At 34.8% G+C, this 17,487-nt stretch overlaps 1 protein-coding gene across 3 annotated transcripts in view; it reads left to right on the top strand.

Annotated features, from left to right (window-relative positions):
- The first annotated feature begins 292 nt into the window (after positions 1–292).
- Positions 293–17,487, top strand: part of ube4b (ubiquitination factor E4B, UFD2 homolog (S. cerevisiae)) — a 46,393-nt gene continuing 29,198 nt past the window's right edge. The window contains exons 1-8 of one of the 3 annotated variants that reach the window (XM_068216660.1): positions 316–598; positions 3,439–3,658; positions 9,687–9,822; positions 11,599–11,686; positions 12,671–12,815; positions 12,906–13,131; positions 15,265–15,648; positions 17,237–17,347. In XM_068216660.1, coding sequence (XP_068072761.1) covers positions 575–598; positions 3,439–3,658; positions 9,687–9,822; positions 11,599–11,686; positions 12,671–12,815; positions 12,906–13,131; positions 15,265–15,648; positions 17,237–17,347 — 1,334 coding nt within the window. In that variant the 5' untranslated portion in view covers positions 316–574. Of the gene's footprint in view, positions 599–3,438; positions 3,659–9,686; positions 9,823–11,598; positions 11,687–12,670; positions 12,816–12,905; positions 13,132–15,264; positions 15,649–17,233; positions 17,348–17,487 lie in introns of all 3 variants that reach the window. The other 2 variants (XM_021469719.2, NM_194362.2) reach the window with 2 other exon arrangements.

Genomic DNA, 17,487 nt, shown 5'->3' with positions numbered 1-17,487 from the left:
TGTAAAAAAAAAAAAATAATAATAATAATAAAATGTAAAAAAAGGAATTTGAGTTAAAACGATACAGCTGGCAAACCCGAATGTCACAACAGCGGATTTGTTGATTTTTATTTCTTTAGTTGTGAATAGAATTGATGTTATAAAATTGCTATCAAGCTATACAAATATCCCAACATCATATATGCGTCGTCATGTATTTAACCTAATTAGACTTAGTTTTGAGAAAAACAAGTCTCTTGGGGTCGCCTCAGCGGTGAAATCAGTTTCCTGAACTGCCGCAGCCTGAAATGTGTCGATCTCGCGTCACGTGACCCCAGATCCAAAATGGCCGCGTCGGTGTTTTGACGATTAATACTTTTGTGTTTGTTTCATTCTTAACAGAAACCGAAGATAACGCTTTGCGATCGAAGAAAAGCAACCACGCGTGTTTGATGTTTTAATATAAGGATTTAAATTAGACAATCACAGCTCACTGATATATGTTTTATGGTTCAGACTATGCACTTTTGGTGTTTATAAGGAAGCTAGCTGACTGGCTAGCAACATAATTAAGCTGAAAATTAAAAGAAAGGCAATGGAGCAGCTCAGTCCTGAAGAGGTAAGGCTATTTTCAAACAGTTTGATGTATTTACAGTCGAAACTGACCATACGATGGCATGACTGTTAAGTTTTTGTGCTATATTAAAGGCTTATTGGCTTGTCATTGTCACCCTTTTCAATCGCTGTAATGATGGGATAAGCTAACAGGACACAGGCTAATCAACAGCTCAGCATGTCCAGATTAATTTAATTTTGAATAGAAAAATGAGGTTATGTTGTGAATCTTCATTTCGGACCACTTACTTGCCGTCGTAGAAGCGAAATTAAACGAGAATATGGTTATTTCCAGTCAGCCCGGTAGCATGTCATAAATTTGCCAAACTGGATCTACCACAAGCCTCGGTCATCCTTGTCCTTATTTTTTTTAATTTTCACAATCAGAATGCAATCTTTATCGTTTTTCAGTTGCTAACCAATTGGCAAGTTAAAATTTCTTTTGTGAAGCTTTTCTTCACTGGGAATCCAAAATGGCTGAAAGACTGTCGTTCGAAGAAATAAAATTATTTTGAACCAGATATTTGAGTAGTTCAACTTACATTCGTAATTGAACCTTCAGTTATTGAGCTTTGTCGATAGTACGTGTTTGGTTAAATGGCCAAACACGTACTGTCGTTTAGAAACTAAAATCATGCGCAACAAGCTTTTTTGTCAGGCGTCAGGTCAGTGAATTAATCCTGGGGTCCTCTATAAAAAGCTTAAATCCATTCGTTTTACTTGAAGACAAACGTAATGTTTTATGACAGCCAGTTGTAATAAGTTAATTTTTACCTATAAAACGAACAGTATTCGTATTTTTGGGCACTGTTGTGTGACACTGGTTGCTGTTTGACACTGGTGTGTATTTACAGTCAGGGCTTTGTGTTTTGTTGGACTGCTGTAAATGAAGACCAAACTTAGCCCAGCTCAAAAATATCCTTAACCAGTTTATGTTTGAGTGCTGTTTGGGCTGTTTTTTTTGTGTGTGTTTTTGTGCCGGCTATGTTATGAGACCTGTAAGCCACATTAATCCAGATTTTATTTGTATCAATACACTAAAAACAAGCATTTGTTAAACAATGATGCATTGCTAAATACAATAGCCCTTATATAATATAGGTCAAACTAGAGATGTAACAATACAGTATGAACAATTTATATTACAGTTACTGTGGCCAAAATGATTATGGTTATCAATATTATCTGTTGATGATATTGAGTTATGATATGAGTTGAAAAATAATTGATACCCACACTTTTAAAATGAACAAATAAAACAAACAAAATTAGCAGCTTTATGTAAGTTAGTTAACATGCATTCCTAATTGGTAAAAGTTTTCTTTTTTTTTTGCTAATTTTAATGAACGGTACTTTAAATAAGTTAATCAAATGTACTTATTAAAATAACACCAGTAAAATAGTGTTCATGCAATAATATAATCTGTTCTGTGCATTTTCTTTAATACACAACACTCATCAGTATCTCATTTAACACCGTGTACATGCTCTATCACTGTATTCAAATTCAGCTTGTTGCAATGGGTTTTATTAAAATATTGAATCAGAGGACTTGAGTAATAAGATAATAAACATTTCTTACAACATCTTATCACCCGTATTTATTTTATTATTTTTTGATGAATGCGAGTAATTTGAGTACAATAATTGTATATTATCCTAATATCACCCCTTTACTTTAGAATAAGATTAATCTTTATTAGAAGTGAGAAAATATACCATTTTAAATAATATAACATGATGTGCCTGTGTCAAACTAATGCTGGCTGTTCAGGATTTTCTGTAATCTTTCAGAATCATGATAATCAAACAGTTTTAGTGAGAATTAAAATTTAAACTAATTTAAAAAATCTGAAATCATTGTAGCGTTTATTGTGAAACTGGCAATCAATATATTCAGATCTTATTATTAAATTGCCTAATTAAACCATTTTAATGCGACGCAGTGGTGCAGTAGGTAGTGCTGTCGCCTCACAGCAAGAAAGTCGCTGGTTCGATCCTCGGCTCAGTTGGCGTTTCTGTGTGGAGTTTGCATGTTCTCCCTGCCTTTGCATGGGTTTCCTCCGGTTGCTCTGGTTTCCCCCACAGTCCAAAGACATGTGGTACAGGTGAATTGGGTAAGCTAAATTGTCCGCAGTGTATGAGTGTGTGTGAATGTGTGTGTGGATGTTGCCAAGAGATGGGTTGCGGCTGGAAGGGCATCCTCTGCGTAAAAACTTGCTGGATAAGTTGGCGGTTCATTCCACTGTGGCGACCCCGGATTAATAAAGCGACTAAGCCGACAATAAAATGAATGCTTGAATAAACCATTTTAGATTTAATCAAGGCATGTCAGTCATATTAACTTTAAATGTGTTGTCTGGCTTGTATACATTTTCAAATTCAGTGTCTAATTAACTCGTGATAGCATTTAATTTATTTTGGATATCATTTTAGCTATATAAACGTGAAATGACTTGTGAAAGCAGTTTGTCTGTGAACTGAGATGAATAGCCGTTTGATTCAAGCGAGTTTTACTTCGCAGTTTTAATTCGCTCAGTCATGGATTTACATTTTTTCCATTTCACTGACAGTTTTTGCTGTAGAAGCCGAGGCCTTCAGTTTACCTTCTCCATCCTGAATGACTCACTCCACAGTGTAGTAAAGCTTCTTCACTGCTGGAAATAATGCCGATGCTTCAGGACTACTGTTTGCCTGAATAATGTGTTATTTTAGGGTATCGAAATAGAGCATAGAAGTTCTAGCTTTGCTTTACCCATTCACAGCAGTTAAGGGCATACTGTGAACTATTGCTCATTACTGATCTGTGGTTAGATTAAGTTGTAATTAATGCGTCTTGTTTAGATCCGTAGAAGGCGGTTGGCCCGGTTAGCTGGAGGCCAGACATCACAGCCCAGCACCCCCCTCAGCACCCCTCTGACATCCCCACAGAGAGAGACTCCCCCAGGACCTTTGCCAGGACCCTCCGGGGCCTCATCACAGCCTGTCCCACCAGCTCCATCTCACACTCTCGCACTAAATGCCCAAAATGTCACCCCTGCCACCTCTCCTATGGGGGCCTCAGGTAAGTGCTGTGCAGGTTTTATCAATCCAAAACGATCGATGTGGCTAAATGGCCGTTCAAAAGAGCATGTATAAGCATTGATTGAGTGTTTACATGAAATGTGAGATGTTGATTTAAGTTTATGGTGTTACAATAAGTAGTAAAGTTAAAGTTTGTTAAAATAATAGACCTTACATTACAATATCATAACAGCATTCCTTGTTTGAATTTTCTAATATAATGAACAGAATTTGAAAGATTAGACTGGTATTATTTAGAAAGTAGCTAAACACAAAGCATAAAAATCATTAAAAGATACATTTTTGGATTAACGATTAAAATGCAGGCAGTTTCATCATCGATATCGCAATGTGTGCATTCACAATAGTCACATCGCAGCATCTGCAATATGGAGTTGGGATTATTATTGCTGATCAGCAGTGATGAATGTATAATGTTTACATTACATTTGATTATTCAATAATAGGGGCAGAAAAAAATAGCGATATGCATGAGGTGGCACTTTTCGTAATGGCGGATCAAACATCAATGTTGTAATTTTCAGAAATAAATGTGCTGTTATTAAAAGAAATACATCTTATAACTTTGTGATGCGTTTTCCTCTCTTCATTTACAAACATCATGATATATTGTGGATGGCTTTCTTGTGATCTATTGCTGATATCGTGATTATCGTTATCGAGGGCAAAATATCATGATTGTATTGTATTACTGTACTTGAATATCTGACTACTTTTTTCACTTGTCTCTTACTTATTTATTCTTGCATTTTTTTTATTTACTCCTCTACAAGATTATTCCAATCTAAGTTAATGATTTTATGAGCTATTCAAGTCATCTACTGAAATTGTATTTATCGCAATATAAATGGCAGCTAAATAAAATATTGCAATGTCAAATTTTTCCAATGTTATGCAGCCCTAATTGTATTTTTCAGGATATATCTGTTTATAGTTAAGTATATATTATTTTTGTTTTTAGTAAGGATGCACTAAATTGATTAAAAACTGTATGACATTTATATTGTTGCTAAATATTTCCATTTAAAGTTTTTTTTGTAATGACAAATGTAATTTTTTTAGCATTTTAAAATAATTAAATTGAAAAAACACCAAATCAGCATATTAGGTTGATTTTTGAAGGAACACATCTGCTGAGGGCTAATGATGCTCAGCGTTTCATTATTGAAATAAATAACTAGAGCTAGGCGATTTGGCCTAAAATCTAAATCACGATTAATTGAACATTTGAACTCGAGGATGATTAATGAACGATTATTTTATTTATTTATTTGGCCCTTGGTTCACTAATATGTTTTGTACAAAAAATATGCTCACATGTAATGTGCTCACAAAAGTATGATACTGCACGAAGGCTGCATCAGACCATAGCCGTGCTTTCGACACAGAAGTATGAAGTAGCCTTAACAGAGCCGGGGTCACGTGACTCCACACAGTCATTGCTCCACACGCAGTAGGGAAAGTAATTTAAAACATGGACATGGAAAAATTAGAACCATTATAGGTTGTGAATGTCGATTTAGATTACTTTTCGATTAATCGCTCAGCCCTGTAAATAACATTATAAAGTATATTATAAAAAGAATATATAATATTTATATATATATATATATATATAAATACATGTATGTGATATTTTTGACTAAAACAGCTGTTAAAGTTATTGATTCTAAACATTAAAATATATAATTTTCTATATTTCACAGAATCATATGGGTATAGACTTGTTTCCTGAAGATGGGGATTTCCATTATTTTCTTTTTAAAACGGCCAACGTGGGTTGTTTGCTTTCAGGTACAGCCTTTCAGTTCAATGAGATTTCCATTTCACCTCAAGACCACTTCACAGATCTGCAGCGTCCAATTCATTTTCAGTATTATTAATGGTGAATATTTTATAATTGTAGGGCTGGTGGACTGTAGTCCCATTGTAGTTGCTGTATCAGTAGTCCCATTGTAGCTTGATTATAATTACACTTTACTGACTATAATCTTCATTTACATGAGGCCAAAGTGACCAGTGGAGTAATATTTACATATCTGTGTATGCAGCTTTAATACTCTGTGCATTGGCTGTTTGTACACTAGTGATGTAATCAGGTTTTTGATCGGTGGAGGTAAATGATTTCTGCCTGCTGCATCTTGCTGTGGAGAAATTGCACAGTCATTCAGGTGGCATAGCCTTGGACAGGGTTTAACTCAGGCCACACAGACTCTATTTTGCCTTCACAGGGCCATAATATTGTTATTTTTTATTTCCTTATTGTAAGCCTGGAATGTTAGCAGTGGCTCAGGTTATTTTTAGTTTAATTTTTTCTTTATAATTCTCGCAAATAAACTGTAGTGCTTGTTTAAATTCAGTCAGAGAAATGTTCTTGTATTCCAGAAAACACTAATGTCACCTGCAAAGTGAGCTAAGTAGGTTGTGGATGATGTTTGCTTGGTGTTTAGAGATTAATTTTTGTGTTTCGCATTTCATGAGATCAAAAGTTTTACTTGTTTTTTGTTTCATTGATCATTTACAAGCTCTTTATGTTTCCATGCTTAATTAACTTGGAGCCTTGCTGGGTGTAAATGAGGGATTGGATATATGCTTTGAGCTGGCGTGTGTTGTCATGGGAAACAACTGTTTTGTGTTTACTACCGCAGGTTATTCAGAGTTTTGTGAAAAACTGTTCTAGCATAGTCCTGCTCTCTGTTGTAGCTTCATTCTGGAACATACAGCAGTGAGATGTGCTCTGTCATAAGACACAAACCTGGTCCAGGGTCTCTGCTGCACTGTTAAGTTTGTTGTTCAGCTCAAGTGTAGTTAATTCACGTCAGGTGACTTCATAATGTATAATAACTCTGTTCAAATTTTACTTTTTAAATTATATGATGAAAATGATCAACAGTGTCCAGGCTAATGCTTTATTTTAAGGTGCCCTTCTTGATTACTCTATGAACTTATAATAATTACAGTTAATTATGCATAATTTCATGCAACTAACCCTAAACCTAATTCACATTATATGCCTATCCATATATTAAGCAAATGTAGTTAAATGAACAGTTACACCAAAACAAGGACACTACAAAACCTACAATCAAACAGTGATGTTGGCTTTGTAAGGCTTGCAATTGGTAATTTGGAAGTTTTTAAACATATTTGCTTGTCTAACCATTCCCTCCAATATTTCTGACACCATCAGTGGCATTAGTCATTTCTCAAAGACCACAATCTTGTTCTTAACCAGAAAGTGCATTAAAAATATTAGAATTTTGCCAGAATTAGGTCTGTCATTATAAATGATGTTTGTTTTGAGATGTATTGTCACAGAGATTACTCCAATATTGTCATTTCAAGACCATTTTATGGCACAGATTAAAATGATCATACAACAGCCTTATAATGCACATAGACATAAACACTTTCAGGGGACCAAATCTTTTCAATCTTAATGTTATATAGATTCTGTAATTTAATAATCAAAGAGGAAATGTCTCCATATAAACCGAGGTAGATGTAGAACAAAAATGTCATCACAAAATGGCTTTAATGTGCATCCAGATCAATGTTGGGGTCATTACTTTTTATCTAAAAAGGAGAGCTGTATATATTGCATCATCAAAAATGATTGAGCTCATGTCTATGTATAAATTGAAAAGTTGATATATTGATTATTATGACATGCCCAGCCAGAATTGTGCAGTGAAGCATGGGTTCAAAAGTCTCTTTCAAACCAAGCAGCTTTTTATTGGTCATAGAAGATAGAACTCAAAGACAAAGTGAAGTCATTGGAGTTATTGCATTTTTTTCCTGTTAAAATGATCAGAACTTGATGTGATGGTACCTTTAAAGGTGCACTTTCCCCATAATGGTGTTAAGGTTAAGACATCATCCTCAGATTCATTTAATTGGTCTATCCAATTGTTTTAAGTACTTAAGTTTTTTTTTTTCCTCTGGGTTAAACAAAAATTCTTGAGATTTTAGACGAAAGATTTTGGCTCTTGTTTTCACTGGATATTAACACGTGTTTAAATGCATCAAAGGGACCAATTAGTTTTTATTTTGTCTCAGAGTTCATCACTGTACAATGTTGTGTGTCTTTTAGTTGTAATGCAGTTTTGGTATACTGCAGTATGCACAACATGTCCTGTAACGGTCACGTGTTTGGTCAGTAGGCAGAGAGTGGGTGGCCTTTAGTGGCTGTTTAAATGCATTTGACCACAGGAGCGTTTGCTCAACTAAAGCAAAGTGATAAAATGATATTTGACCCCCATTCAAAACACTATACAACTGGACAGAAAAAAAACGTAAATTACAATAAAATAGTTGAAATTAAGGCTTTTTGACAATTAATTAAAATGATTAAAATCCAGCACAGAAACAAGCTTAAGGGCTATTTTGTCTTTTACCAGTTTAACAGATTTTCACAGATGCTTTACCTCATTTAACCACTGATTAAAGTTAGATGTAGATTTATGTTTGATTATTTAAAATGTGTGTTCTTCAGTTAACTAAGTATTTGGTTAACCAGTCGAGAAGGTGGCAAGGATGGACAATCGAACTTGGGATCGGTCAAAGCTATTGAACCAAGTGTGAAAGCACCCTTAGAGCGCTGTGATGGAAAAATACAACAAATGATTATTTTACAATCCTATTTGCTGAAATAATAAAAGAAAAATTGTGTCATCAAGACTATGGCTGCACGATTCTGGCAAAAATGTGAATCAAGATTTTTTTTGCTCAAAATCAAGATCACGATTTTCTCACGATTCCGTAAATGTAAAATAAAGGTTAATATGATTAGTCTATTATTATTGTTCTTAAAAATATGATAAAACAACAATAATAATATTCGGCCTATGTGTAGGTCTACTGTTGCTTAAAATGCAAAAATTTGTATGGTCATATGGTGGAACAGACTTTCAATATGTCCTGTTTGCACAATAAAATGATGACATCAGAATACAACTATTCATGATTCTGAAGTTGATTTTTTTATGTTCAAGAGATGTCCTCTTCATCTGTCATTGACAACATTATTAGACCTTTATATTTCCATTATATATAGGCTAGGGTTGTTATACTGACACAGTAAACATTTATTTTCATGCACAACACATCGTGTTCGCTATGAAAGAAAAAAACATATCAAATGCTTGTCGTAATCCTTACTGTAAAATGCGATATGATCATGATCATTTAAATGTGCGCACCGGTCTCACTTTCGCTTCCGAGAGCGGCTCATGGCTGCTATCTCATACATGCGAATCAAACCTCTGGCACGGCCCTCAAACGATCGCTCTGTGCAACAAACTCAACGTTATTTACAACTTTATTACCCTGTATTCACAGCCTATGCAGGTTGTGTTCACTAAGGTATTCGTCATTTGTGTGCATTAATGACATTTTTGGGTGAATTATGCCTTATAAATACAGTATGTGACACTTTTAACACTGTTTAAAGGTGTCAATGTTGCTGTGAAGACTTGTGCGACTGCCTTGCTTCTCTCCTGACTTTGAAAATATAATTGACTGAATCTTAGAAAAGCTGAATTAAGGTCATGTGTAGGGTCAAATCGAGATCGTGATTTTATTTTCGATTAATCATGCAGCCCTAATCGAGAATTTCAAAATAAGGAAAAAAAATAGTGTGTGACTGATGGCAGCCATAGGAGAGAGTAATGTAAATTTACTCTCAGCCCCATAAACTCTGTATTAGAAATACTTTGTATAAGCGGTAATTCATTTGTTGTAATTTGACACAAAGATAAAATAATACATGCATAAATGTACATATATTTTGAAAAAATCTAAATATTAAAAACTTTCAAGGGTTTAAGATTATGATAATGACCGTTAAATGCGTCTTGTAAAAAGGGTCTGCTGATGACTATTACAGAAGCATACATTGCGATATTGATGCTGAAACAATATATTGTGCAGTCACATTTTTTTTCTATGACACAATCATAAGTTTGTACTCAAACACAGAGCCTTTTTTGTGTTTTGTGTTACTGTAGGGGTTGCGTACCGCAGCCAGAGCAGCGAGGGGGTCAGTTCTCTCTCCAGCTCTCCATCTAACAGCCTGGAGACACAGTCCCAATCCCTATCCCGCTCCCAGAGCATGGACATCGACACAGCCTCCTGCGAGAAGAGGTGAGATACCTTTTGAGGAGAGTGTTTTATCAGAGACAGTGTGACATAAGAGATTGTTCTGGAGATGAAGATGTGTATCTCTCTTGCTGAATGCCTGAGATCTCTCTCGCTCTTTATGCAGTCATTTTGTTCTGTACTGTTAGACTGCAAATGACCCATTGCTCTTTTGTGCTTCAGCCTCATAATCCCTAAAGTGCATAAAAAGGATAATACTTTTAGCTGTATATGAGCAATTCCATCCAAATGTCAACCTTGCCATGAAAAAAAATCACCAAAATAGTACACACAAGAAGTTTTTTGTATGTAAGCAAGTATTTTAAAATACTTTAAAAATACTCTTAAATGTCTCTGTCACTGTTTTCAAACAATTTTATTTGATTTACCAGTCACAAAAGTGGCAATTTCACATCTGTCACATCTATAAAGGTTGTCATGATACTATACCAGCTGAAGTATCTTTATGCCAAGTAGTATTGCGATACTGTAATTCATAACTCAGATTATAAAGAAAATTTGTCAAATATACTATATTTTATGTTATAATAGGTATGCTTGAAGGGAATTCATAATTCCCTTTAGGCCAAAAAGTATTATTTGCACCCCACTTTACCTGAAATGTATTCATTCTTTTTGTTTATTTAGTAGATAACTGACCAACAAAAATACATTAAAATAAAGAAGCAAATTATACCGATGAAATTTGCTACAATAGAGTAACAAAATTAGGCTTCATGAAGTGCTCAAAAATAGTTTCAATGTTTCCTGTTGCGATTTTTGGTTTTTCATCAATTTAGTTTTTTCAGTCTTAATATTGTAACAATCCAAAGTAATGCAAATTTTTTCACTTTGTAAATCGTTCTTTCAAAGAGATTGTTGCGATCGCTAATAAACCATATTAACTGGAACAAATGAACCGATTCAGATGTGCGTTCGAACTGAATTGTTAGAAAGCGTGCAATAGGCTATCATGAAAGGTGTGAATTCTAAAGTTTTGCAACCCTAAAGGGCTCCACAGACTAGTCAAATAAAATGGTTTATTGTTGCACAAGCATGTGAGCATTTTAGGGACTTTTCCTCATGCAACATCATCTATTGTAGATAAACCATTAATTGCGATACTATCGTTTACAAATTATAGTGGCACCGCTAGTATTTTGGAGCCATAGTATCGCGATGTTACATACACTAATAGCACCGGTAAACCCTGCAAACCTAACATCCATAAAGGATTGGTGTCACATCCATAACAAAAGCTTTTTCCTCATAAATGTAAAACATGTAAAATAAAATAAAATATTTTTTGTTCTATAGTCGTCTAAGCCGACTCTTATCCTTTTGATTAGCATTATTTCTTTTAGGTTGTCCAGTTTAATGCACAGAATTTCTACCAAGTATGTTGTATACTGTAAACTCGCTAACTTTTTTGGTCACATTTATAACACATGTTTATTTTTCTCTTTTAAAATCTAAAAAGAAAATGTTTACAGATTGATATTTTTCTGATCCCATAACACTGTTGTTAGTTGTTTTGGACAGCTGTTTCAAAATAATGTTAATGTATACTTCCTCTGTGAATTTATGTGTTTTGTTTTTACTGCAAAAGTCACATCCATAACTCTGGAATTGCTCGTTTTCATCATGAATTAAACACTTTTGATATTGCAATTTCTAGTTGCACAGCATATGAATCTTCTGTTTATAACATGCAGTGCGGAAAATACTTTAGATCTCAGTTTACACTGTAAATGAACTGGATCTCATGTTTATGGTCTTCAGCATGTCCCAAGTAGATGTGGACTCAGGAATCGAGAATATGGAGGTGGAAGACAGCGATCGCAGGGAGAAAAGGAACCTTGCTGAGAAGGTAACGATAGGCATCAATAGGATGATAATTGTTGACATTTAGTGTGTGTTATAGACAGTAATCAGCAGATGTTAAAGGGATAGTTTTCTTCAGAATTGGAAGTTCCTTCATTTTATAAAAACTTTTTTGAAGAAAGCTGAAAACCATTAAAGGGGACCCATTATGCCTCTTTTTAAAAGTTGTAAAATAAGTCTCTGATTTTCCTAGAGTGTGTTTTATCTCAAGTTTCTTCTCAAAATACCACACAAATGCTGTTTTATAACTCTTTGAAACTGCCCCTTTTAGGCTTGGACCCAAACTGTGCCGTTTTAGTGACTGTCGCTTTAAATTCAAATGAGATTGTGTTCCCAGCCTTCTTTTCAAATGAGCTATAAACACCCATGCATATGCTATATGAGCTATATGCGCCTATAGCAGCAGATTCAAAACTAATGACAGACGGCTGCTTCTCACTCAGGACTAGTTATGCTAAGCAGGGAGAGATTGTCACTAATGGGCGGGGCTTTCCCCTTTTAAAGACATTCACAAATGGGGAATGTCTATCAAATTGTTTCTGCAGACTGTTTTTATGAAGTGTAATTAACAAAATATTTTTTTTATTATTACAGTCCGCCTGTACCACACACTGCTGCCTCACAAATGTGTTTAAACCCCTTATAATAGTGATTCATAATAGGCCCCCTTTAACTTCCTTAGTAGGAAAAACAAATTCTATGGAAGTCGGTGGTTGCAGGTTTCGACCTTTTCTAAATAATTTCCAAAATACCTTCATGCAGATTTGGAACAAGAGTGGATAAATAATGACAGAATCTTTATTTTTGGGTGACCTATACCTTTAAAATGTTACTTGGTTTTACTATGATTCATAATTAAACAGGAAGAATTCTGTTGTACAGTGCAACAGAGCATTTCATTGGGAAAGTTTGACAACCACCGATCTGAAGTGTTTGTAAGTGACATCATAAGTGTGATTTTTACTTGCAGGACTCCTCATCCAATCCCGATGTCTCTGAAGAGTTGGCGTTGCAGCTAATCTGTAAGATTTTGCGTGTTTCCTGGAAGGAGCAGGACCGTGATGTCATCTTCCTCCCTTCTCTTGCTGCTGAGTTCCAGAAGAACCCTAAAGATGGTATGAACCAAAAAACGACTCCTCTGCTGATCGACTAAGAATGTCTCCGCTTTGCTTTCTCGGGTATTGAATTGCATTGTTTTCTTGTAGTTTACTCTGACTTCAAGGACCTGATCGGGCAGATTTTGATGGAGGCTCTCATGATGTCCACCCGTTCCCGTGACTGTAACCCATTCGCCAGCTTGACCGCCACATCTCAGCCAATTACTGCTGCCAGATCTCCAGACCATCACCTGACTCTTGTTCCACCCTCCAGCCAGGGCGGCAGTCCCATGATGCCCTGCGCTGGTTCATTCGGTGCCAGCTCTCTTTCCAGGCAAGTGTGTTTGCTGGCAACATCCGCTCTACCAGTCAAAAATGTGTGATAATTGGGATTCCTTACCTCAACCATACTGCATTTATTTGATCAAAAATACAGTAAAAACTGTTATTGTGAAATATTATTGCAACATAATTCCTGCCATTGTTATATATTTAATAGGGGGGTAACGGATCATGGTTGATCCATGATTCGTATGGATCAGAACGCACAGTTCGGAAAGCACATGACCCGCGAATTAATAACTTTTTTCAATTCGTATGTTAATACAACATTTACAACAATTGCAGAGAGATCGCCTCCAGCGTCATTCAAATCACGTATATGAAAGTATTTTGGCTTCCTCGTAAAATATGATGATGGAAAAAGTTGTGGTGGGACCTACTTAAATGATTTCTTAGGCTATTAATTAAAGGTGTTTTCTGTCACTGTTTGTTGAGCCTGCATCAATGCATTCTGTGTAAAGCTACACAATTTAACATTTAAAAGTTCGGGATTTCAATTCAAACCCATGCAACATGAATGATAAGTCACAACGATTTGCATTTGTTTATTATCCTTCGAAGCAATGCATTCAAATCTGTGTTTGATCAAGAGAGATTCAGTCACTTTTTCAGTAAGCAGAGTTCATACGGTCATGGAAAAACCTGGAAAAGTCATGGAATTTTGACATGGCATTTTCCAGGCCTGAAAAAGTTTTGGAAAAACAGAAAAACCCACAAAGTTTTGGAAAAGTCATGGAAAACAAGTATCTGTATTCTTGAATACACTGTAGGTTAGTTGTCTTGACTTCTATTCTGTCCTTGGCCTATCACATGCTCTCACATTATTAGTGCGGTGTAAGCATTATCTAAATCAATTTTACATAGATATTAATATAAATTGAAACTAAATACATTGCTGCGCGTTTTATGATATGCTGTGATAAATTTGAACATGCATTGTTGTTTTTTTTTACCACGCACATGTAGACATTGCATGAAATATTAAGTCATAAAAATTTACTTGAAGGTCTTGGAAAAATCATGGAAAGGTCAGGGAATTTTATTTGTAAGAATGTATATGAACCCTGAGTAAGTTACAAACAATTAAATACACAGAAGTACTGAAAAACAGTTTATAGTGCAGACATAAACAATAATGTTTATGACAGAAGATTTAAAAACCCTGTTGAGTGGAACTTGACGCTGGTGAGTGTTGTAGCAATTACATTGTGTAACCAATAGGTGGCGACAAACAACCATAAAAAAATAGGTCACTGAATAGGTTTTCAAAACACACCTATAATCAAAAATAAAGTTTTATGTGTGAATTATTGAAACATTAATTGAACGTAAATACGATATGTTGTACAAGTTGTTAGATTTCTATATTCAGCATTATCAGCAACAGTAGCAAAGATTGTTTTTCATTTTCTTTTTTTCAGCTGGTTCTTTCTTGATTTTTAAATTTTTTAAAAAATTTACAGGTTCTAAGATTTGTTTGGTAAAACCAATGGTTTTTGCAGTGATTTTGTATTAATGGAAAGCGAATGATATTTGTCTCCTGCCTTTTTTTGCTGATCTGAAAAATGGTCCAATTCGTGACTCAAAAACCATAGTGTGATTTGAACCCTGAGATTTGTGAAGCATTAAACCACTAATATTCAGCATTATTACTTTAGACTTCAGTGTGAAATTTTCATTTATAAATTATTATAATAAACTTATATACAATTTTTTTTAATATTAAGTTTAATCATTAATAATGGTGATTATTTTTTTCTGCTATTCTATTTTTATATTTCTATTTTTTTAGTTCAATGTTAGGATCCTATGATAAACAAATTCTGTTTTAAATTACAGGAATAAATCACATTTCCACATTCATTAAGAAAACACGTATATATTTTAAACTGTAACAGTATTTCACAGTTGTAATCAAATAAATGCAGTCTTGGTGAGAAGAATAGGCTTTTTTTTAAATACTTAAAAAGTTGGACTCATCCTGATTTTTACTGTTAGTATACTTGAATTGTTCACAAGTTCATCTACGTCTTTTCCTACACCTACATTGTCAATTTCTTTTCAAATTTCCCACTGTTTTCTGTGTTTCCGTCTTCATGTTCATCTGTGTCTTTGTTGTTTTCAGTCTGTATGGTTGTAGCCCAAACCCACTAGCTCTGAGCTCTGCCAGATTGAGTGCTCCATCTGTCCCACCGGCTTCTCCAGCCGCTCTTCCAGTATCCCTCAGTCCGCCGATCTCTCGCCCTCCCGCCAGCCTTCCATCTCCATCCGCCCCTTTGCCCATCTCCCAGAGATACAGGCCCTACTCCCTTAGCTCATCCATTCCTATAAGCCCAAGCTCCAGATCTGCTCCATCTGGTATGCTCACTTCCCCTACAACTTCAGAGACCCCCTCCAGGCCCTCTCCCAGACAACATAGCACCCAAACCTCTATGCCTTTCCCCTTTCCGCCGGGCTCCCCCACCACTATGGCCAGAAGGACTGCACTGGCCACCCGGATGCCCTCTAGGTACCTTTTTCACCCTGTTAGATGTGTTGCATCCTATTTTTTCCATTCAGTCTGTCTGCTTTCATTCGCACACCAGGCAAACTATAATTTAACCAATAAGTTACAGATAATAGACTTCCTAAATATATGAATAGTAAAAAGTTAAATACACAAGTGAGGTCTTACAAAATGTTAATGTGCAGTATAGGAAAAAAAAACTTGTTAGTGTTGTTAAATTATTATGTGTAAGATAAACAACATGTACAATTTGAGCAAATAAGCATTAACAATTAATTATTTAAGATCAGCGGATAATAGTGAATTAACATTCTTGTAATATGTTTTGATAAGTCATAATATGACACTCTGTTAGATTTGAAGTCAACATTCCAATAAAAAAAACTCTAAAGTGGCTGTTTTAATAGGAATTAAGTATGTTAGTGTACAGTGTAAATTATTGATATGCATACTGTGGTGTGCTTAAAAACTACTTTTAACAGTATTATTAAAATATAGGTAGTTTTAAAAACGAATATGAATTATATGTAAATTATTTAAAATAAAGCAAATTATCAGATAATATTACAGCATTTCTGCAGGGTCTTAAATCTCAAAATCAGAAATCTTTAAATCTCTTAATTTTTTTTTAGTTTATGTATTGCTACCCAATCTGCCCAAAATCCATACAATTACCATCAATCCATCTTAATAAAACTTTAAACTTTTTTAAAAAGGTAATTTTCAACTCTATTTGTCATAATGATTTAATAATTTTGTCATAATGATTTAATAATTCCTTACAATAACATTTGTTTAACAGTGCTCCATGCATTTACAGCTAAGGACACCCACCTTGAAATATTGTTGTGCTTAGATTTAGTTTATTTTAGTTTTTAAAACTTTTAAAATATTTGTTTCAAATATCTAAAATATTTAAATTTTTATTATTAATTATTATTGTATTATTAAATGTATTATAATATGTATTTGATAGGGCAAATAAAAATCTATTGCATCTGGGCCATTTGAAAAAATTCTTAGCATTTAACCCTTTATGAGACTAATAATAGGTGCTTATTTAATAATGTCCTTAATAGCATGTATAAGCAGTTATTTGCAGGTCAGAAAAGAGCGTGCACCATATCTAATATCAGCTGATATCAGTAACGTTGTCATTTTGTTACTGTGGTTATTTTTTAAAGCATGACATATTATGTACAACTGCTAGTCTTTGTGTTAAAATTGAGAATATGAGCATTGATAATATTATATCTGCTGTTGACTGATACATTTGGTAGTTTTATGAAGAATGTGCATGCATAAATATATATCTAATACTGATGGTAATTAATGTTGTACTATTATAAAGAACATTCTTGGTGTTCTTACAAATGTGCTTAATAGCAAATTTTAATGGAAAATTTAATAGCAAAACCGGTGATGTATAAATGAGCATGAAGCATGATATAATAACGGCTGAAACCAATATATTTTGTAACATCAGCTAGTCAGTTTGGCTCGCTGTTTAATGTAAAGATACATCTACACTAGTGTTATGTTTCATTGAGTCTATCTGTCTGCTTTCATTCACACATCGGGTCCACAGCAGCCCTTTCTCCCTCCTCTTCTTCGCCTTGTCCGACTTGCCTCAGGACAGCAGTGATGAAGAACAAGAGGAAGAAGGAGAGGAGGATTTTTCAGGGGTTCAGTTTGGGTCCAGGTATCGGTGCCAAAGTGTGTTGCATGCTTCAGCGTGCTGCCTGGCCACTAACAACAGCCTGCTGTGCCCAGTGTGGGCACAGAAATGGGCAAAAAAGAGTGACACAAAATAGTAGACTCTGATCGTATAATAGTTGATCT

The sequence above is a fragment of the Danio rerio genome, chromosome 23, assembly GCF_049306965.1.
Source record: "Danio rerio strain Tuebingen ecotype United States chromosome 23, GRCz12tu, whole genome shotgun sequence".
Classification (NCBI taxonomy): domain Eukaryota; kingdom Metazoa; phylum Chordata; class Actinopteri; order Cypriniformes; family Danionidae; genus Danio; species Danio rerio.
The sequence above is the reverse complement of the archived record's forward strand: the minus strand, read 5'-3'. Positions and strand labels throughout refer to the sequence as shown.